We start from the raw sequence: 23,507 nt of genomic DNA on the forward strand, positions 1-23,507 counted from the left end.
ATGGGAGCAGATGCTTCCATCTGGGCTAGTTGGAGAGAATAGTGATAATTAAATGGGACAATACAGGCCAGTGAAGTGGGTAACAAAGTAGTGTAGAAATGCTTCAGAACATATTGGGGCAAAGCTCGTGTCTGTTTGGAAGTATCTTCCCTTCTATTGCTACATAAATAGTATCTAGGCAGAATAACTTTGGGTCGCTGTGCTTGTTCATTCTCCAGTTACCCTTTGAAAACAATGATGTCCCAATCAATTTGATACCAAAAGCGTTTGAAAAAGAGGAAGACTGATCTTAAATATCCATTCTTTCTCAGTCCCTAAATAGAACGTTTCAAAAATCACCTTTAGCAAAACATACCTAGACCTAAAACTACGCTTAATTAAACTACTGTATGTAGTTTTAATTATAGAAGTGATGATTTATTGGATTAATGTCTCAATTCTGGCAAATTGTTGGTTTTTATGACAATTATTGAAGGAGGGAGGGAGGGAGGGAGAAAGGAAGGAAGGAAGAAATTAGGGAGGGAGGGAGAGAAGGAAGGAGAAACATAGGATACTACTTTAAAAGATTTATTTCGTCTTCTAATTCCTAGAGAATTATAGGATACTTATAGGAGAAACATAGGATACTACTTTAAAAGATTTATTTCGTCTTCTAAGAGCCAAGGTGGCGCAGTGGTTAAATGCAGCACTGCAGGCTACTGCTAGATCAGCAGGTCAGCGGTTCAAATCTCACCGGCTCAGGGTTGACTCAGCCTTCCATCCTTCCGAGGTGGGTAAAATGAGGACCCAGATTGTTGGGGGCAATATGCTGACTCTCTGTAAACCGCTTAGAGAGGCCTGAAAGGCCTATGAAGCGGTATATAAGTCTACTGCTATTGCTATTGCTATAATTCCTATTATGTCATTCATATGTATGCATCTATGGATGGATATGCACATACATATGCCTATGATATATTATTTTGATTTCTATAAGTTTTGTACAGATTATGTTGATATTATAAATAAACCAATTCAGTTAATCAATAAAGAACTGGCAACACTAATATTGATTTATGTTATATTTCTTTCAGATGGAATCTGACAGTACGTAATGTTTTATATTTACTTTACTATTGTCATACCAAATGAATCTGTTTTCTGTTAAATATTAGCAGTAAAGAATGAGACCAAACAGTTTTCAAGAAAGAAAAGAGCTCTGGAGAAGCAATTGAAAAAACCTTCCATGGGAAATAAGCAATTTGCACTGAACCACTTACAAGATTATGCCACTAATGTACATTGCTAACATTAGTGTATGTTAGGATTGCTATCAAACTACACTTGATATGAAATTAGTGAGCAAATTTGGAGCCAGTGGTGGCCATGCAATATGGATTCAGCTTATTAGAAGTCTTATTAGATGTTCATATGGAAAGCATGAATAGGACTTACAGCCTTTGCATAATTATTTTGCTACAGCATATAATATAGCTCATATGAATGCATTAAGAATATACAAAGAGTCTTCCTGGGTAAGGGCAAACCCAGCTTAGTTCAGCATTTTGTTTTTCATAATACTAAACCTGATGCCTTTAGGTTGCTCAACAGCAGATGGATATATTCCTCAGTCATACCATTGCTCCCATGCAAATTCTATTTGGATGCAGGCTTCCCTAAGTGAGAATTAATCTTGAACCTTCCTAGACCAATAGCTCCTAATAAGCCTGTCCTCCACCATTTTTCCAATTTCTTTTTAAGACCATTGAAGAAGGTGATTAGTATATTTGTGGTTATTTTTATCACAAGTTAACTGTGCATGATGTGAAGAAGTATTTCATTTTGTGTGTTTTAAATCATCTTCCAATCAGCTCCACTCTATGGGTTTTTGACAAATGTTTGGAGGTAGTGACAAAACCTCCCTATTCATGTTCTTTATGCTATTTACATCCCTAACTCATGTCTTCTCTCAGTTGCCTATTTTCCAAGCTAAAAAGTCTCACATGTTGTAGCCTTTTCTTGTAGAGGAGGTCTTTGAGCCCTCAGATAATTTTGTTGCCCTTCTGAGTAGCTAAAGATGGCTACCAGACTGCCAGGCCCATAACCAATATTCTAAGTGAAGATGTACCATAGATTTGATAAGAGTGTTATAGTGTTAGCATTTTTATTTTCAGTCCCCCTTCCTAGTGATCCTTAGCATGAAATTGGCCTTTTTCACAGCCAGTGAAATCTTTTTTGTCAATGGTTTGTTTTTGCTCTTCTCTCTAGATATTCCCCAAAGGCCAGTTCCACAGCCATCACCTCAGCCCTTCAACACCTTTCCTTCCAGAACTACTAAGTCAAATTTAATTCCTTTACCACCCAAAATGAAGAGTGATCTACACGCAGAAAGGTTGGTTGAATGAACTTTGAGTCAACCCAAAGTACACAATTCACTTATGCTGCAATTATTATTCATCATTTAATTCTATGAATAATATTCTTTTAATAATGATGTAGTATGCTAGTACTCTAGATTACTATCCATTTTAATAGTTAAGAAGTCTGAAACAAGAAACTTTCATAATAATATATTTAATATTTTTAATCTAAAGATATTCCACTGCAATGGAAATCCCACAGGCAAATAGCAAAAGTTATAATAATTTATTATTTGTTTATAAAACTAACAAGCAAATTAAAATGTTTTAGCATTGGTCTGAGACTGCCAATTATTCCTTGTTTCTATAAATAACACAGAGAAAGAATGGAATAGCAACAGGAAAGGAAGATACAGCCTCTTTCCATATTCTTTATAGAAAGGGTTTGATGCTTCTTTTAGCCACAGATCTACTTTACTTTCATATTAAAAGCTTCAAAGCACATTTGAAAGGTGACCAATGGAAGTATAATTTTAATATTTATTCACACTATAAAATTTCACTCTGGAACAAAAGCCATTTGAAAATAGTGGCTATACTCTTATTTTGGAAATCAAAAGTACCAGCTGCCCCAGTAAAATGGTGAGGCCATCTTTGCCTAAGATCATAGCAATGGTTCCCCTTCATTCATCCCCTTTCTTAAGAAACCAATGTTGGACCCAATCTTTGGACCAGAAATTGGGCAATTTTGTTCTTCTCACTAAACTGCCCATTTTAAGGAAAGGCATTCAGAAGTTGATCATAACAAAGCTTAAAAGAGTCCAGAATACATCTGGATTTATTTCAGTTGGATTACATATTTAGCTATAGTATTGAAGCAGATGTTATTGCATTTATGGATTATCTCTACTGACAACAGGATGGTCCTTCGTGAGCTTTCAGTGACTTTTGATACTATCAATCATGATATATTTCTGGGTGGGTTAAGCGGGTTGGGATTGGGGACACAATGTTGTGGCGATTCTCCTTTTCAGGTCATTTCACTCAATGTTGTTTGAGTGGAAAGGTTTTATCATGGGCCTGATTTTGCACAGATCCTTAGGAAATTGGATATATTTTTTAAAAAGTTTAACCAACTGTTTGCCAATCATGTCTCTAAATTAATTCAGTTATTATAAAATGTCTATTACCTAAAACTGAAATGATAATGTATCCCATTAAAACATGTCTTGTCTTTCTTTCTTTTTATTAATTTTTTTATTTTTTGAATAGACAAACAAACAAAATACAACAAACACCATAAAAACATATTCTATTACACATTATAAAAAGTGTGTTAATTGGTTACAAAGAACTTTCGTGCATCCCTTCCACAGTCATCACCTATAATCCATATCAAACTATATATTTTACACAAATATATTTATCTATATATTACTATCATCATACCTCATCCTTCAAATGACTATAGTTGTTTTAACATCCCTTTATAACAAATATTCCAAAATTCAAAGCAAAACCACCTAATGGCATTCCATTGTCTATTTTCTATATCATCCAACAACTTTCTATCTTTGTGAAACGTTTTAAATAAAAATTAATTATGTTTGATAACAAAGTTTCTAAACCTCCTTTCTTTACAATTTATATCCAATTTCAATATTATAGGCTTTCATACATAACAAAATTTCTAAACTTCCTTTCATGGTCACCATTTAAAAAATTATACCAAATTTTCTCTTGTCAAACCAATACATATGTATACATTATATCATTATCAATTATCTATCTAGCTATATCCATTATCACTTCATTTTTAACATAAACCTCTAATTTTAACTATTTAACTAGTATTTTGTTCACAGTTTTCTTGTCTCAACCTGTGTCTTTCCAGTAGTAGTACAGTCTTATTTCTTTTGCCTTATGTGGGATTAATCTTTTGGTTATTTCCTTAATCAACTTTGTGTGAACTTCTCTTCGCACCTTGTTGCTTGTTGCATTTCGTATAGATTCTCGAAACCCTCCATCAGCTTCTTTAATCAGCTTGTCTTTGGTTATCAGTAGTGCTTTTGTCAAAGTTCCTCTCCTTAAATCCATCAATTCTTCTCTTTTTTCTCCTTCTATACCTTGAAATCTGGGGTAGAGCCACTTTCCATCTCTCTTCCCTTTCCATGTTCTATTCTTTCCATTTCCAACCACGCACAGATCACTGTCAATATCCACAGTTATCTTGCCTTTTTGTTCATTTTTCCCTTGGGTTATTGAGACGCTAACCTCCACTTTTTCCATTAGCTGGCTATCTTCAATTTCATCAAATTTTGCTATATTACCATCTATCTTTTCCAATTTCTTCTCAATTCTCTCTGATGTTCCTAATAATTTTTGAATTTCAAACATAATCTGTTGTAATGTTATGGTTTCTTCTTGGTATTGTGCCATTGTCCAATTTATAAACACTGCCACTCTAGTTGGAAAACAAAGCTTTGTTTTTCACTTCTCTTTCGCTGCCAGAGAGACATCCAAAGGGCACCTGCATAAACAACCCATCTTATCTCTTTGCAAGCTAAAACCTTTGAAGTGCAAGGTCAAAATGATGAAAGAAAAGAGAGAGAAAAATATTTCCAGAACTCAGCCTCCAACCTCCAAGTGGCAGTGTAACTTCTTTTCCTTCTGATGTTACTGCTCTCTTTATATTACTTTTATATCCTCTTCATATTCCATGCTTAAAAGAAACAAAGCTCTTAAATAGAACAAAAAAAAAAAAACCCATCCAAGCCAATATTGTGAAAATTAAAAAAAAAGATTTAATCCATAGGTAAAAAAAAATGTACAAGAAGAAAAGCCAATACTTTTACTTTAAAAAGTAGGAAGTGTTTGCAAAACTTCCATCCATAGAAGACAATTTAAAAAAAGGATAACACACAGTCCAAAATAGCTTAAATTCACCGCTTCTTTTCTTTTCTTTACAAGTTTGATTTGGTTTTAATCTTTTTTGGGCAGTCTCTTTTGTAAAAAATAAATTTTCCACACCCGATGGACACACTTTTTCTTTCCGCTTTCCTCTGGTTGCGGAGCTGTTCCGACTTCAGAGGTTTGGGGCTGCACTTCTATCACCGGCTAGAAGAGATTCTCTTGGATCAATCAGGGACTTTGCGATGTCCCTGAGATCAGCAAGACGTACTCTTCCTGTCACCATCTCTTCGGGATGGTTTAGCTCCAGATGGACCAATCAGCGGTAAAAGTATTGGCTGCGATCTCGGAGCTCCGAGATCGCATGTCCGTATCGTCGCAATGTCAGTTCCTTTCTCCATCTCTTGTCTTTCTGATATGATCCAGCTGTGTCTAAAGCTCCTAAGGTACTATTAGCATTAGAATTTGCCTTACATTACTCTAAAACTACATTTTTTAAATAGAGGTATTGTAAATATTCGTTGCTTGCAAGAATTCTAGAATAAAGGATTTCAATAAAGGCAATTTCTGGTTTACATATAATGAAGATTGTAAAAAAAAGGGACAGCAAAACTTAACTTCTTGATAACGCTACTGTTCACATAGCTGTAGATTAAGAGGGTACTATATCAGAATTCATCGGTTTATCCTAATCAGTCTTTGTTTTCATTATAGCATTCCCTCAAGTGCATCATTACCACCACGTCTTCTGCCAAGTATGTATTTTAGAACTATTTTATGAATGTTGAGCTTGCATTTTGAGATAATCTACAGATACTGAAATCTAGTATTTCATTAAATCTTATCACTTGGCGAACCATAAAATATTTGTATTAATACAAATGTATAAAGCATCAATGATCTCTGTGTCACAACAAAGGAATAAGACAAATAAAGACATGAAATTGAAAGAGAAATGTAAAATTTACCCAACAACTTTCACTATTCTTTTTTGTAGTTTCCCATACTTGCCAATCAGGCACAACTTCATGTATTGCCTTTTGTTCTAGATTTGTAGAAAAAAAATCTAGATTTGTTTGTAGATTTGTAATTATATCTAGTGATATAATGTCAAAGAGATGGGGATACATATAACACGAATATGTATATATGTACATATACATACATGACAATAAATATGGGTATTAAATATATGAGAAATTAAGGTGACCCTTTAAAATATGGGGGGGCATTTTACATATATAAAGAGTGATGAATCATAATGTAGAGTAATATAAATAAGGAGATGCACATGTACCAGTGGAAGCCAAGATCAACAAATAATATATCCTGTACTATATAACTAGTTAGCACTGTACATGATTTATCACAGATCATTACCTACTATCTTTGCTGCCTCCACTCTGCTAGCACCAGATAGAGGAGTAACATCTGTAAATACATTACAGTGAAAGAGAATATCTGTGGTGGATTTTACAATTGGAAAATTTGGGGATTTTTTCCATCTCTAGAAAGCTATCAATGTATTTGTGAGTAAAAGTTTGTGGGTGATGTAGTCTGCTTTTAATCAGTTTGTATACTGGATTTACAGCAAAACAGCATTAATCTAAATCTTGGTGTCAATATAAAGTACATCTGGTTCATTCAAAATAGATTCCTTAACTATATTTCAGTGTGAATTCATGGGACTAACTTTAATTTCTAAACACATTTAATGTTTCTGAAGGTCATATCTCCAGAACCTTTTCCAAAACTGCAGCAGATGGCAGACCACCATTACCAATTCCCAATAAACCAAATACAGAATTTCCTAAAGCTGATAATGAAAGAGTGGAACAAAGTCATAAGGTATACAAAAGTTAAATACTGGAACATGTAAGTGATTTATTCAATAGAATCTCAGACCCAGCTGATACATATGAAATCAAGGGAGCAATCTATGGACATAAGATGTTACGTAAGGTAAGTTGAGGTCAATGAAAATTGAAGTCAACAATAAAGACCAGCAGGAAGGTATCTGCTTTTATTATTTAAATAAAATAAAAAGATGAAAACTTTTGAAGAAACTTGTCATATGATCTCCTCTACATAAAGCAGAAGCTTTTTAATAATATCTGTGGCCTGCATAAGTGGGAACTAGATCTGTAAGAGAGCCCTATTTAAGCCACACGTCAAAATATGCCTTCTCCCAAAAGCACATTCCCATCGATTCACATATTCACTATCATGATTGGTAGATAGGTTCTTACTCCAGAAGCAAACACACCAGATTTAACTTATCATTTTTATCAACGTTGCCTTGCTCACTTGAAATCAGGATACCATCATTGATTGGGGGTGAGGTGGGGACTAAAACACAGGCAAAGGGAATCAGCAATGGAGGAAGGAAATTCCATGTTGGTATAGAATTATAGCAATCCAAAAATAACTGAATATTTTAATTTAGTAATTAGCTAACAGATTTGATAAACTTCAAGTAGTCACTGGTATTAGAAAAGGAGAAAAGCTAATACAGTTAAGAATGATTTGACCCTGCCTAATCGTGACAAAGAAATTTGGACTGCAAAGAGAATACACAATCCAAACTCAGGTCAAACTAAGATCCCTCTTGGTTTAAACTACAAGTTTTTAAACATAGATTTTCCCCATTGTTTCTACTGCTCACCTCATTCTTTGCTTTTATGAACACTATAATATTACTGTATTTTTCGGAGTATAAGACACACCATTATTTTGAAGAGCTAATTTTTTTTAAAAAAGATTTTGTACTCTGCAGGTCTACCAAACCCTTTGCAGGCCTCGTTTTTTTTCACAAAAGGGGGGGGCGGGTGCAGAGCTTTGGGAGGCTCTTAGAGTGCTCCTGGAGGCTAGGGGGATAAAAATGAGCAAAAAACAGCCATTTTTTTCGCAAAAATGGGCCATTTTTTGCGAAACAAAATGGCATGCAGAGGCTTTGGGACGCTTGTAGAGTGCTCCTGGGGCTTGGGGGGCAAAAATGGCCCATTTTGTGCTGTTTTTTCCTCTCCCCATCCTTCAGGAGCAGTTTGCAAACCTGCCAAACCGTCTGCACGTCCATTTTTGCAAAGGGGGTGGGGTTTTGGTAGGCCAAAAGTGCTGTATTGAGTGTATAAGACGCACCAAGATTTTCACCCTCTTTTTTGAGGGAAAACAGTGCATCTTATACTCCAAAAAATACTGTACTTTACAAAGAAGAAGTATTATAAATTATAAATTGTATTATATACAGATAGTTCTCAACTTACTACAATTGATCCCAGAATTTATATTGCTTAGTGAAACATTTCTTAAGTGAGTTTTGCCACATTTTACAACTTTTCTTGCTACAGTTGTTAAGTGAATCACTGCGTTTATTAACTTAGTAACACGGTTATTAAGTGAATCTGTCAGAAGGTTGAAAATGGGGACCCCGAAATAATGCAATCTTCATAAATATGAACCAGTTGCAAAGCATCCAAATTTTGATCTTGTAATCACTGGGATGCTGCAATTGTTGTTAAGTGTGAAAAAAACATGTCCCTTTTTTCAGTGATGTTGTAAGTTTGAATGGTCACTAAATGAATTGTTGTAAGTCGAGGACTACTTGTATTACAAAGAAAATGTGCAGAACATCTGTATAGACCCTCATGCAAGGACTTAAGACAAAGCAAAGCAAAAACAAAGGTCTGGCAAAAGGTGGGAAATATGGGAATTGTTGACTAAACTACATACAGGTACAAGAAGATTCAGAGATACTCTGAACAAATGGGGCTCTCTGGTGGAATCTGCCCTTGCGATTGTGATGACAGACAGATAACAACACATATGTTTATCTGTGCTTTGTTTCCTGATTAGTGTACACTTGAGGATCTCATGGCACTGTAATGTAATTAATGTTGCTAGTTTCTAGGCAAGATCTGTTTAACTTGTACATATTTTAATCTTGCATTTTATATTTTAAATGTTATGCTGTGTAGCATAACATATTTTAATCATGATGCTTCTGCCACGGGGTGGGTTTCTGCCAGTTCTAACATCTTCTATAGAAGAGGTTCCACAAAACTACAGTGCCGTTTAGAACCGGTTCCAGCTCCCTCCCCCAGCCTGTCCGCACATCATCAAGATGAAGAGCGAGAGAGGAATTCTGGGAGTTGAAGTCCACAAGTCTTAAAGCTGTCAAGTTTGAACACCTATGGGGTTTTTTCCTAAAAGGTTAGGGGTGCAAGAGTCTTGTAACGTGACAGCTTTAAGACTTGCACATTTCAGTGCCAAAGTTCCTGAGCCAACATGACTGGAGGAGGAATTCTGGGAGTTGAAGTTGACAAGTCTTAAAGCTGTCAAGTTTGAACACCCCTGGGGTTTTATTTTCTAAAGGGGTGCAAGGATCTTGTGGCTTGATAGCTTTAAGACTTGCGTGCCTCAAATGCCAGAGTTTCTGAGTCAACATTTTGGTTGCTAAGCAAGAGCGCTGTTAAGTGAGTTTCACCACATTTTATAAGTTGGCCACCCCCACCCAGTCACATGGCCGGCAAGCCACTCCCGGATGGTCACATGGCCAGCAAGTCACTCCCACAAAGCAGGCCACACCTACAGAAGAGGTTCTAAAGAATTTTGAAACCCACCACTGTTCTGCCATGAAGAAAGAAAGCAAAGAAAAAATGTAGCAGTGAGAGGAGAGAAGATAAAGGAAATACCACTGGGTATGGTGAAAAGTTCCAAATACTAGCTGGTAATTCTATCTTAAGACAGAATTTGGACAATTGCATAGAAGTATTATTAAGTAAATACATGGCAGGTGCAACATATTTTAGAATGGCGTCCAAAAGCCATGAAGAATAAACAAAACTTTTTAAAGAAGTTGTAATATAATTTGTTTATTTACATTAAACATATATATATTTAGCAACATAAGCAAAAAATCAACTCCTAGAGGTTGAATACTTTCGGGGCTTTAAATGATTTATATCCTTTCCTAAATACATTTCAAAATTCCACCTCCATGTTTGTGATAATAAACATTTTTTTTTCATATCTTTTTTCATTTGGCTGTCAACAAAATCAGAAGTGGTATGCTGCTGATATCACCCGGTCAGATGCAGAAGTTGCACTTAGAAATATAAACCAGGTAAAGATTTCAATGATTATTGTCTGTATGGATCAGTATTTTTCAACCTCAGCAAATTTAAGAGGTGTGGGTTTCATGCCAGTGGGGCATTCTGGGAGCTGAAATCCACACATCTTAAAAGTTGTTGAGGTCAAGAAACTCTAGTACTGAGATGGCGAAACTATGGCATGTGTGCCCAAAGTGGCACGCATAGCTATGTCATCTGGCACGCGTCACGTCGCCCTTCCTCTTCTGGGTTTCTGGCGCGCCAATCAGCTGGCCTTCGTGCATGCAGCAATGTTGGAAACTGAAAGAGCTGGTCTTCCATTTTCTAGCGCGAGCATGCACACCGGACAACTTATTTTTGCATGCGCATGCATGCCAGTAACTGGAGGAGTAGCTTGCCAGAGGTTCATTTTCCGACGAGCGTACATGTGCACGTGCTCCCTTTTCAGCACTCAGTGCAGAAAAGATTCTCCATCACTGCTCTAGTACACACACACACACACGCACACACACACTCTAGTACACACACACACACACACGCACACACACACACAAGAAAATTGCTAAATGCTTTAAAATACAATCAAAATTTACCTCAGTTATTTATGTATTTTTGATTCATAAAGCTGTTGCAATCTTTTCTCAAAAACGTTTTAATGTGTTACTTTTTTAGGATGGTTCATTTTTAATAAGAGACAGCTCCAAAAAATCAGTTGCGCAGCCGTATGTTCTAATGGTGCTTTACCACAACAAAGTTTACAATATCCAGATACGTTATCAGCAAGAGAGTCAGGTCTACTTCTTGGGAACCAGCTTGAAAGGAAACGAGGTATGCTGTGGCATCATTCTCTTAACTCCATAACCTTTCCACTGTGAAAAATTATTAAATATAAGACTTTCTAAGTCAGTCAAATTGCTCCCTTCCTCAGATGTTCTACAAAATCTGTATATATTAACTGAGCAAAATCAAATCTATAAAAACGATGATGTGATCCATTCAAGGATATCCAAATCTTGGCCATTGAATGGGCCAGGTCTCTCCACGTCTTCTATAAAAATATTAGTAACTAAATAAAGATCCATTGATCTGTCCTCAACTAAATAGTTCTATAAAATATGAATATGAATATAACAAAGGTATTTTGCAAATCACACAGGACTTCACGTCGGTGACTGACATTGTTGATTACTTCAAACGAATGCCCCTTCTGTTGATTGATGGAAAAGACCGATGTTCAAAGAAGCAATGTGTGTTAACATATGCAGCTGGAAATCTTTAGAAGAGAAAATGCATGAAGATCAAGTTCAAGCTCAACTTTGTCTTTTCAAGTTAGAGGAGTAACTGATTTGTGTTGGATGAACTCTAAATTCATAGAGTTATCATTTTGTATTGGATGAACTGAGATAATTTTTTTATCTGTTTTTTCATATTATGCCATGAAGGTTGTTAATATATTATTTCTCCCTCCCACCCACCCCCTTGGTATGAAAGCCATTAAGCACGTCATTTTTCACTGAAAAAATTGTATGTGTGATATCCATTGATTAAAATATACTCTTATTATTACTGGATATTTTTTTTCAGGATGAAGAAGTCTTCTAAACAATAGTTCTATATACATTTTCCATATAAAGGTTTAGTAACAGATACATTCAAGAATAGCTTAACAGATATTTCCTGATTTTATCAAACCCAGCATGCCTGCTAATGTTTGTTCTTAGTGAAAACATCAGTTTATTGAGTTCCATCTACGATGGCACTGGTTAATTGTGATCATTAAGAGTCAAAGGATTTTTGTGTGTGTGGTCATTTTTCTACTTAAATATTTGTTAAAGAACTGATTGCTTCTCTTGCAGTCTTTATTTGTATCTTTCCAACAAAGCTATTGAATATTATGACTTCTCATAATACAAATGTTTTTATTTTTTTTATTGTTCTTCGAACTATAAAATGTAAATTAATTTCTGTACCAGTTCATGGGTTTCATTCAAACTGAGTATAGGAAACCCTACGCCTAATGGCATAGGGTTTCCTGCAAGAGCAGGGGATTGGACTAGAAGACCTCAAGATCACTTCCAACTCTTTCAGTCTGTTATTATCATGATCTAAATTACCTTTAATTTTAGATAATTGCCAGTCTGACCTACTAAGAAGTATATTTTTTATTAAACTGTCATTGCAATTTGTCTGGATTGTATTTTTTGGTCATTAATATATTATATCTTGGTGCCCAAGTTAAACTGAAGAGCCGTTCTTATTTTTTATATTATTAAAGAAGTTGAAATGACACCAAGTACTTAATGTGGACATTTCATAATGTATCTTACAAAATGCAAAGATGATGGAGTGGGTAGAATCCGTCAATTTCTTGAAAAAAATATTTTAGTGACTTAAATTATTTAGTTAACAACCATTCAATATATTCTTCTTGAACATTGTTTAAACCAAGTTAATGGCCTTTCGGGCTTTCTGAGTAGAGTTCACTTTTTGAGGAATTATATGTCACGCGGGTCAGGATTTTAGAAATGCTTAGGTGGGGCATACCCCCCCCCCAAAAAAAGATTGGGAACCATTGATCTAAATGAATAAACTGGAGACAAATGCCTCCAAATGTCGTTAAGATTTTCAGATAATCATTATCAAGACCAACCTCATAAAAAGTTATAATTGGGGGGGGGGAGTAAAAATTTCTAAGCACAGGAGTAAAAGAGGGAAGGGGACTCATTAGTGCAAGCCCTCAGTGGTTTGGTCACATTGTCCCAAGCAAGAACTAATCTGATATTTCAGATGAATGGTGAATGAGCTCCTTTCCACCTCAACAGAAAATATTTCGATGAAATTGATGGAATGCTAGTAGTTTGCTCCCCCTCTCCAGTTAAATAATTATGAAACATTTACAACAGTTGCATTTATACAGGTCAATTTTATTTAATACACAATTGTTTTAACAACTAAACTTTCCAAATTAAGAATATAAAAATCAAAATATTTTATCATTCTTATTGAAACAATATTGAATATTTATTAGAATATTTATCTAAATAAACAAGTACATAGCAAGAAATGTATACTGATGTTTATATTATCTGAAAATAGACATGGCTTTTATGTTCAGAAAAAAAATATTATTGTGCTACAATATATGCTGAATCTTTTTCACAATACAGAAATAATATCTTAAACAGACGAATCAAGTTTTTTTTAAAATCTCTTTTTCTCTCTGCTCTTATACAATCCAAACTCACTGCTTTCACATAAAATGTTGGTAAAAAGAATAAGAAAATGCCAAAAGCATTCTATGTGATGCCAGCTTACCGTATATATCAATATTTTACTAGTTCATGCTTAAAAATCTATACTTATAACTTCTGATACTCAATTATAAACAGTCACAGAAATATTTTAAAGGACATTATGATAAGAGACCATTAAGAAATCAGTAAAGTTCCCTTTTGCTTAACCGTTTTAATTATTGATATTTTAGACAACAAAACATCTCTCCAGATGCTAGCAAAAATAATACTCAGTTTTTATTTTTGAACTCTTCTTGACTATTTTCTTCATTTTCTCTTGAAGCATCTGTTTGAACAGGATGACTAAAGTTCAGAAGAAGATCACAAAGCAGGAGTTCAGTTTTTACTGCAAAGCAACATTTGATTTTGTCTTTAAAAATCTGTACATTGTGTTGTTTCTCTGTATTATCTTATGTGCATTTATTGCTCTAAGGGATAATAATATGACTACTTCCACAATGCAATTTGGATAAAAAGGATGAGAAAGAAAAGCAATCACTTTTAATGTTGTATTGTGATCAGGTATGCATGACAATATTGTATTACATAAGACAATATTATAAAAAACCCGAAAGCAAGAAAGAGGGGAAAATCTATTTACACTACTTTCCATAGTGTAAAAAATAGCATGAAGAGTAGTCGAGCAAGGACACCATCACATTCCAGTTAAACTCTCAATTATTAAACTCCCAACTTTAAAGTTGGGGATCTTTAGGAAATAACTGAAGTGGAAGGGAAAGCTAGAGGGAAATTGTGAAATTGGAAAGAAAGTAGTTCTGAAAAAAAATTCTTGAAATGCAGGTGAAAATATTGTGAGGAATGCTAGGGACATTCCTCTGTTCCTACAAAACATTTAAAAAACAAACAACAAACACCACAATTAAAATGCTTTCTTGTAGTTTCTAGTCATTTTAAGGCCACCTACTGATTTATATAAACTGGGTACAGTATATACAGTATTCTTGATTTCACAATTAAACATTTGTGTTAACATCAATAATGCCATGGTTTATTGGCATTATCATAGGATTTATGTAGAAATTGCTAACACTATGCTGCAAAATGGACTGGAAGGATCCACACGTTTGGCAAATGAGTTATGCTTTGAAGCAGCTAAAGATAAATTGTAACTAAACAGCCCTCTCCCATTCCTTATTGCTATTATTGCAAGGAGTGTTTGCATTAAGTAATGTTTTCTGCTGTAGTTCTGAAACCACAACCAAGATTCAGTGATTCCAATAGCACGCCTCCCCCCCCTAGATATTGGTGACCTAGATGCACAACTTTGCTCAACCACAGAAGCAATTCAGCAATTGGAAAATTGGCATATCTAAGACTAATCTAGAGCCAGAATTCAATCATAAATTGTGTTAAAACTGTGTGTGTGTGTGTGTGTTTATGGCTGTTCATTAAATAAAAATATTGACTTAGCAAGTTTTAATAGCAGAGTTTCAGCAACAAAACATTTAATTTACAGCTTCTATTCTCTTGCATTATAAAAAATATAATTTTTAAAAAACTACTAGATGTTTAGAGCAGGGTGGGCCAAAGTGGTCAGTATCGACCCAAGACTTGATGGTACTATCTATTATTGTTATTATTAGTAGTATTACTATTAGTTAAAGTAGCATTTATTAAATTATTTTCATATAATAAATGGTTTAATGAGCTGAAGACTTTTGGGACCCCCAATTTAAAGAAAGAAAAATATTCATATTCATATCATTCTTCATTTCATATCTTTATTCTGACTGTAGCATTAGAAATTACCAATAAGCTTATTCATTTCAGATGATACTTCATCCAAAGTTCTTATTGCGTTATCAATAACAAGCAAGTGATTGTTATCATTCATGGACATCTGAAAATAGAAATAAAAATCAGAATGAAGTGCAACAGTTTTCTGCAAACCTTTGAAACTCTTTTGGTAACTATAATGGTATAGGAATCAATTCATGTAAAAAGTAAGCTAAGAAAGTTTGTGGCAATTTATTTGTACCTCACACACACACACAATAAATTGCTAATTAAATGATAGGTGGTTAAGTTTGATTCCTGGTTATTTTCTAAGCAACAGAACTTAGTTGCTTAGAATAGTTTACAATTGCCTCTGCTTCTTACGGTTTCCATGAAACTTGATGGGAAAAAGAAGAAGAAATTGACTTCAATGTAGCCAGTTAGTATTAGTAGAGGTCTCTTGAGCAAGGATTGTAGAATAATTATACTAATAACAAGATGTTTCAAAGTTTGAAAACCCTTGTCCTACTTAATACTAATAGGTTCAGTACTGTTCAGTTCTTTCAAGATTAGTAAAAATTAGCTAACTTCTGCCACCTAGCTTTCAGATAAAAGATAAATACGAAGAGAGATTTTTATTTACAACTGAAAGCACAGTCATATAAATATTTTATCTGAATATGGCTTAAATCTTCCTTGCTTGACATAATATTCTATTTATGTGAAAATGGGCTGAAAATTTTAATAGTATGTGCAATCACAACTGAGGTAGTTGTGGAGCTGAACGATGAAATACACTGACAGTCTCGATATAAAGCATTCATCATGAAACAGGCAGTTCGTTATCTACTTCTTTTACCATAAATGAAAATAAATGGTGTCCTATTGTATCTCTCTCTGTGTCTCTCTCTCTGTGAATTTGTATTACATGTCAAAAACAGAAGCAACTGCTTTTAATTCCCTTAACCACACGGGGGCACTATTGGTATTTTAAGATATTAAAGTATATTCATTCTGTTAGCTTCATTTTACTGTACTACATCATGGAAATTCAAAATGTAAATAGACTTGTTTTATTAAGAGACGAATCATGTGATAAATAGTAAACACCATTGTGCATTTTAACTCACAGAAGCTGTTCTTTTGAGTCAGGTTCTGCTTAGAAGAAAAGGCATTTAATTAATTTAATCATTACATAGCTAACCCGCAGGTTTTCTTGTATATGAGTAAGATGTAAACAATAGTGTTAATCTAAAATATACTAGATATGTTACATGATAGAAAAGTAAAGGTACTCCGTTTTTAAGTTATGTATCAGGTTTTACGGATTTCTGTTTGTTGATGGCAGCTTTAGTTGTGATCTGGGCCACTATCTGCATTGTCCTTTGTGATCTTTTAGATGGAAAATACATATATTTAGAACAAAGTGCCACCCCACTCCAGCCCCCAGCCGAGCATCCTGTTAAATAACTTTTGAGGAACCTGCAGGAAATAGAAATCAAGATAAGAGCTGCAGGTCGAATTTGCTGTTTGCAATTCGTTGCTACTATTGAGACAAGCCAGAAATCAGATTGTAGCAGTGGTGGACAACGAAGTTCTTAGTGAAATAAATTCTGAAAAAGATGTTTAAGGCTTTTCCATTCCTTCTGGGGAAGCGAGGGCAAATATATGGCCTGTCTAGGTGTATTTTAACCCCTCTTTCTTTGCACACTGAAAAGCGATAGCGAAGAAGAAACGCGGTGATAGAACTCAGCCGCGTTAAGTCCTCCGTTAAACGGCTTCTTTCTTTTTCTCCCGCTGTTGTTCCAATATTCGGCCACGCGAGGTCGCTCGAAGCCAAACGCTTTTTTTCTAAAAAATCGAGCGCGGGAGAAAGAGCGAAAAATCTTTATAATTATTTCGTTAGACATTAAGCTATTTCCACGAATTGGATTTAAAGCCAAGCGTTATTCCAGCGGAAAAGGAGTTTCCCGGTGCTTTTATGCGGAGCGCACGCTGCGGGCTGTAAGGTCGAAACGACACGTGGCAAAAGGGACACGACCCTCTGCGATGCCTAAAGGGTTGGGGCGTGTAAAACAAACAAGCTTTTAACAGATACATTTCGGTAGACTAAGAGCACAGGGGAAAGGCAACGGCCCACCTCGGAGAAAGCGAAGTCGGTGACCCACAACGAGGGGGAAGGAGGAGAGTGGCAGCCGGAAGGGAGATGAGGTGGAGGAAGAATCGCGAAGGGGGGGAAAAGACTACACGAATGGAGGAAGAGAGAGAGAGAGAGAGAAATATGTCCCTTCTGCAGGAAGAGAGCAGGAGATAAGTAGCCGTGTGTATTTGCATTTATCTATGGCAACGTTTCTCAACCTCATTTTTAAAAAAAATCTGTAAACTTCAACTCCCACAATTCCCTGGCCAGTGGTTCCTGAGCAATTCTGCGAATTGTAGTCCAAGCATCTTAAAGTTGCCGAAACACGGATCAGTGGCAAAATAAGAACTAAAGGCCCATTTCAACCATTATTGAGTCCAGTGAATTTACCACACGCTTTCAGCAGTCCCAAAAGTTTCCCCTCATCATGTTGACAGTGGAGATATTCCAGTGGATTCAATCTCAGATGTCTGAAGCCAGGACAAACACTCAAGCACCAGACACCATTTCCATTCCCTGCCTGGTTTCTGGGGATGTGCAGACCAGCCTTTTTTTGCCAGCATCAGAGCCTATTCCCAAATCCAGAGCCTGAACTGGCTGTTGTTTACAAGGGCAGACAAGTTAGGGACTAGTACCAGTGAAGAGGGCATTAGAGGACTAGCATACAATCAAAACAACCTGCAAACTATTCATGGAGAACACTGAAATTTGAATATTTGAAAATATATATTTTAAAATATATATTGGAATGTGCTGCTTAGATCTCAGACTCCTACCTTCTGCTAATCAGAAAAACAAGTATTTCCAGTACCAAAAATATTTAGTATTTTAATCTATTCCAGTCCCCCTCCTCAGCCCTCCTGCAGTTTACTTTGAGCAAGTAAAACAAAAAAAAGGCTTTTTTGTCTTCTCAACTTTCTTGCCTCTATCTTTTTAAACTTCTCATTCTTTTTTCCTACTTCTGCAGATTTTCAGTGGCTTTGATTCCCTTTTTTAAAATTTTCAATAAAAATATGTAATTTTTTTGTTTTACTTCTGTAATAAAAATCAAATTTCTTGAAAAGTTCTGATTTTAACTTGTTGCTTCTGGTTACTCCCAAAACTGTACTCTGTATTCTAGAGTAATTTCATAAATGTCCATTTTTAAAACTAGTTCAACTTTACTTGCAGTTCATTTCTTTTGGTGGAACTGCATTAAGGTAACAGTTGGGAAAAATGTCTCCAAACATGAGCCAGATTTCCATTCCATTCTTTATAATCCAGAAAGTCCCCTACATTCTGAACCCCAAAGCAGTTTACAGATCTAAACCAGGGTTCATATGAAAAGCAAGCTTGCTGATATATCCTTTCTGATTTTGAAAAAAAAAATGAAATGTGCTATTTTCCTATGTACTCAACATTTGAGATAGAGGAAACTATTGAAAAAAATATTCTTATAGAAAATAAAAATAAAATGCAAACTAAATGAATTCCTCATCTTTCCTAGGCATGGAACAAACTGAGGAGCAGGGCATACAGAAAAGTTTACATTAGAATAATACATATCTGAACTTAATCATTAGAATTTCAAATTTCGGGGGAAAATGAATTACACCTTCAAGCCAGATCAAAACCAATGCTGCTTGCGTAGAATTCATATAATGTTTTAATATATTCATACCAGTTAATAATCAAGAGGCTGTGTTCTGAATCACTGGAGTGTTTATATAGAGTTTTCAAAGGACATCAAAATAAATCAACAGTAATCACATCAATGGTTTTAAAACAAAGATATTATATAGCAAAGACATTACAAATTCCATGCATTTTTAAAATCACTAATAATGACTGAATCCTTTGATGAAACTTGGTATTGTATTTCTCATTAAGAATTTCTAGTACATAAAAAACTGCATCAAAGAAGTTCATTCACATAAAGCAACCATATTTGTATAATGTAGTCAGAGATGTATTTTATTGGGTGTCTTGTTTCTTTGTTTTCATATGTAAGAAGATAATCAAATTTAAGCTTATCTTAAAAGCATGTTAATATTTCTCCTTTCAAAATAAGTAAGTGCTTTCACATTCTAATAGCATCTAATTCAACTTGTTAATACATAAGATATATCATTTACACACAGCAGTACTTAAGCCCTCTTCATACTCACTCATTATATTGCCTTAATCAGACCATGACAGAAAAGAATACAAAGCAGGATTAGTTCATTTTGCCTCAAATTATTCTCCCCCAATACTTGATGGAACATTCAAATCACTCTTCCTCCTGAAGCTCTTGAAGTTAAATTAAACCCATTTTTAAACTAAAACAAACAGCACCAGTAAGAACATTTTGAAGTTAATTACTAATTTGTGGGTAATACAGCAGCTTTTTGATGCCGGTAACTGTAAGACCTAAATCCATATAAACAAAATGACCTCTTAAATTCAAATGTACTTTATATGTGCAAATATTTGTGGTCTAGTTTATATTATTTAGAGTTCCCGGCTTGCAGTTTTACCTTAGAGGTGGATTACTGTTTTACATTGCAGTTTTGCATGAAGATATTAGGTTTCTGTTTCTTTTGATATATTCTTTTCTAATGTAGGGATTTATATTAAAAAGATAAACTGCCTAAGAAAGCTATATTCCTCCTGTTTAATCAATGCATTCTTGGTTTTATTAGCTCATGGAGATGATAAAATCATGCTTCAGTTAAACTTATCTAAAGACAGTTCGGTTAGGCAGTACAGCATAATTTGCACACTTTTTGTGCCAATTATACTTTGAAAGCCTAAGTGTCAACAGGTAGGGGTGATTTACCACTACCAGCAACCAATATTCCCACTATTCATTTGCTATCTGCAAAGAAGTAATCAAGATAGGTTTTTTTCCAATGACAACTCGTATACAAAGATTGTGTCTTTTTTCTAGCAGTGTTGTTAGTTAATTTTTAACAATAATTTATTAATCTTGTATACTGCCTAAGTCTCAATAGCTTTAGATGAATTTATGTTCAATAAATTCATCAGTCCAGTTTATGGTTGCAATATATTATAGCGATCCTAAGAGACAACATGACAAATTTACATTATTATATTGGCATATGCTACATTATTCACTAGTAAAGGCTAACTTTACTAGTGGAGATACATGCTTGAACTGGCATTATAAGATGATTGAAAATTTTCTGACCTAAGAAGCAAAAACCAATGTGAAAGACCTGTATTCATGCCTTTTATTTTTTTCAATAATAAGCACACTATAGAAAATATATCATGTCTAATGCATCTCTTCAAAACAAAATATGATACTTTTGAAACATTATATAATGTGGAATGAAAGCTACTGTAGAACCCTAAAAAAATATTTGATATATTAGATCTTTGATTTATGTGAATACTATACACGTTAAGAAAATACCCACTTTGTCTTATCCAGCCACATAGTCCTTCCATAGGAATATATCCAGATCTGCATGGAATTTGGCTCAACCAATATTTCATGATGGCTAAAAATGGCTTAGATGTAATCAATAGTATCTGTTCCTAATTAATTACTGGCAATAGAAAAGAAAGTTTGTAATGATTAATTTTTGAAATCTTCTCAAAAATTACCATTTATGTGCCTTAAGCTAACCAGAGGCAATACAAAAGCAGTGGTTTTCTTCATTCTTGTCTTTACCCAGCAAATAATTGAATGTGAGAATAGCTTTTGTATTATTATAGTCCAGCCAGATTTACCAACAGGATTACACTCACAATTGTGGATATATAAAAACCTACATAATACTATTTTGTTCGTGAGAGGGATAAAGCTTATCTATTTACTATTGTTCGGAGAGATTATGGAACAACCAATTATTTCTGGATTTATTCCTACAAACTAGGTTTTCTTCTGAGATCTTAAAATTGTTATGGCCTATTATTGCTTTGGTAATAATACTATCAGTTATTATACCTCACAGGGATACAAAGCCTTAGAAAAAAATATATTTATATATGGACGAATGGGTGGATGATTTCGAATCCAAGGTTTTCTTAAAATTGTTAGGGAACAAAAAAAAGCAACAACATACCGTTCACTTCAATTATGAATATTTAATTGAATCTCCCATATATTGTATCTACATGAGGTTCACAAAAGTCTCTATGGCAGCCCAGTTTTCAACATTCAGAAAGATGAAGTACTGACTCATATTTTATTTATACAATATTTATGTAATGAGGTATAATGGGTATGAGCTGCCTTCTGGTTCAAAAGTAACATTTTATGAATGCTTGTTTCTGGGAAGTAGATATATGTGAAAGATTTGCCATTATGAACAACATGAAGAATTAGATTGCTTTTTTTTTTTGATCCAGAAAAGCTTTTCTTATGCACCTATGTTTATTTTTAGAAGGTTATTTAAGAAGGTAGCAGAGGCATACAACTTTCTGGTATTTACAAAATATTTGAAGTTTAGGTTAAAGTTTCAGTGTATGGAAAATTAATATTATTTAATATCTCTAATAACTTTTTATTGCAAAAAAACTCCCAAGGTAGTTTTTTTAAAAAAAAAAATCTAATAGCATCAACAACAAAAAATTCTAAAAATATAACTACATACTATTAACCAGAAGTTAGTTACTTTACCTTGAAAACCAGATTTAAAAAAAAAATTGTTGGAAAGCTACTAAGAAATTTATAATCAGCACTGCATGCCAATGAGACTCACTGCGCCATGAGCTGCACTGTTTAGTAGTTGACTTCTGGCTAGCATTCAAAATGCTGGTTATGACATATAAAGTCTTTCATTGGACTTTGTTTAAGGGACCAGCTGCCTCCATTGTTTCTGTCTGTCCGGTAGGATTGCATATGGTGAGGACATTTTGGGTGCTGTCTATTAATCATCATATGGCATTCAGGGTGCCTTAGGTGTCATGGTGCTTGCCCTCTAAAATAATATCCTCTCAGGCATCTGGATGGTTCTCAACCTGATAATATTCAAGAAGCTAATACAAGTAGTTCTTGACAATTTTCTGTCACTAAGTGATGCGGTCAGAAAGCTAGGCAATGCAACGTCCTGCCAGCTTCCTGCCACAATCATGTCAGTTGAAGTGACTCTAAGGTTGCAAGTTTCAGGTTGTTCCAAGCATGCTGGCAGGTAGAAAAGTGGATGCTGACAGAAGGGGAAGAGTGCAAGTGTAAGAGGAAGGCGTGGCAAGGCTCAGGTAGGTGTAAGGTGGTGCACGAGGTTTGGAGAAGGTGTGGGTGTGTGCAAGAGAGGTGTGGAGAGGCTCTGGGACAATATGAGTGTGAGTGCAGAGGGGCATGGGGAGATTGCACAGGTGGAAAAGACTTACCTCAGTAATTTGCCACATTCTTTGCCAGCTTTCCCATTGACTTTCTGGGGAAACCGGCAGGAAAGGTTGCAAATGGAGATTACATGATTGCAGGATGTTGCAACTATCGTAAGTCTGAGCCGGATATGAAACACTCAGATCATGATCAAATGATGGGCTGCTGGGATGTCCAAAACTCCAAGAATTGGTCAAAACCACCATTTCTTCAGTGCCATCATAACATTGAATGAAAAAGGATAGAACATTATTTGTTGAGATAAGATGTTTGCTTATTTTACTTTAAAATGTTTGCTCTTTTTTTTTAATGTGTAAAAATGTAAACATAAGCTGTTTGACATATTGGCGTAGAATCATTCTATTACTATGTTTTACATTAGAAGATATTTTCTCAGATATGATCCTGGGCTAATCTTTTTTCAATTAGAAAGACAAATAACAGGATGTATGTATTCTAATTAAATCTTTTAATTAAAATATGATTTTTAAAGAGCGATAGTGTTAACCCGTCAATATAGGTTAAGTCTGGAGATAGACTCCACAGATCTGAACAGAACAATTGTTCTCACTTTGGGAGAACCAGATGTTAAGTTTTTGAGCAGTTTGGTGAAGTAGTTGTTGGAAGAAATCATTAGGGCAGAGAAACTTGTTAAATTATTCG

At 34.8% G+C, this 23,507-nt stretch overlaps 2 protein-coding genes across 2 annotated transcripts in view; one reads left to right on the plus strand and one right to left on the minus strand.

Annotated features, from left to right (window-relative positions):
- The window catches only part of LCP2 (lymphocyte cytosolic protein 2), a 46,001-nt gene extending 33,458 nt beyond the window's left edge, over window positions 1-12,543 (plus strand). The window contains exons 15-20 of the mRNA XM_087708236.1: window positions 2,139-2,371; window positions 5,964-6,004; window positions 6,976-7,097; window positions 10,309-10,371; window positions 11,030-11,185; window positions 11,514-12,543. Of these exons, the coding sequence (XP_087564362.1) occupies window positions 2,139-2,371; window positions 5,964-6,004; window positions 6,976-7,097; window positions 10,309-10,371; window positions 11,030-11,185; window positions 11,514-11,636 (738 nt within the window). The 3' untranslated portion in view covers window positions 11,637-12,543. The remainder of the gene's footprint in view (window positions 1-2,138; window positions 2,372-5,963; window positions 6,005-6,975; window positions 7,098-10,308; window positions 10,372-11,029; window positions 11,186-11,513) is intronic.
- Window positions 12,544-13,128: 585 nt separating this feature from the next.
- CUNH5orf58 (chromosome unknown C5orf58 homolog) lies at window positions 13,129-23,026 on the minus strand. The gene is made up of 3 exons (XM_087709664.1): window positions 22,850-23,026; window positions 15,421-15,511; window positions 13,129-13,996 (listed from the first exon to the last, which is right to left on the minus strand). Exons 1-3 carry the CDS (start codon window positions 22,865-22,867, stop codon window positions 13,881-13,883), a joined length of 225 nt encoding a protein of 74 aa, XP_087565790.1. The 5' UTR covers window positions 22,868-23,026; the 3' UTR covers window positions 13,129-13,880.
- Between the last annotated feature and the right edge of the window lie 481 nt (window positions 23,027-23,507).

Source organism: Thamnophis sirtalis, unplaced genomic scaffold (assembly GCF_051295495.1).
Source record: "Thamnophis sirtalis isolate CommonGarterSnake01/CBP01778 unplaced genomic scaffold, rThaSir2_p1.2 scaffold_3, whole genome shotgun sequence".
NCBI lineage: Eukaryota > Metazoa > Chordata > Lepidosauria > Squamata > Natricidae > Thamnophis > Thamnophis sirtalis.

Excerpts from the sequence above, each read along its gene's own strand:
- CUNH5orf58 (XM_087709664.1), bottom strand. Across the intron at positions 13,997-15,420 it reads TGAAATGAATAAGCTTATTG|TAAAAACTGAACTCCTGCTT; the intron begins GTAATTTCTAAT and ends GTTGCTTTGCAG.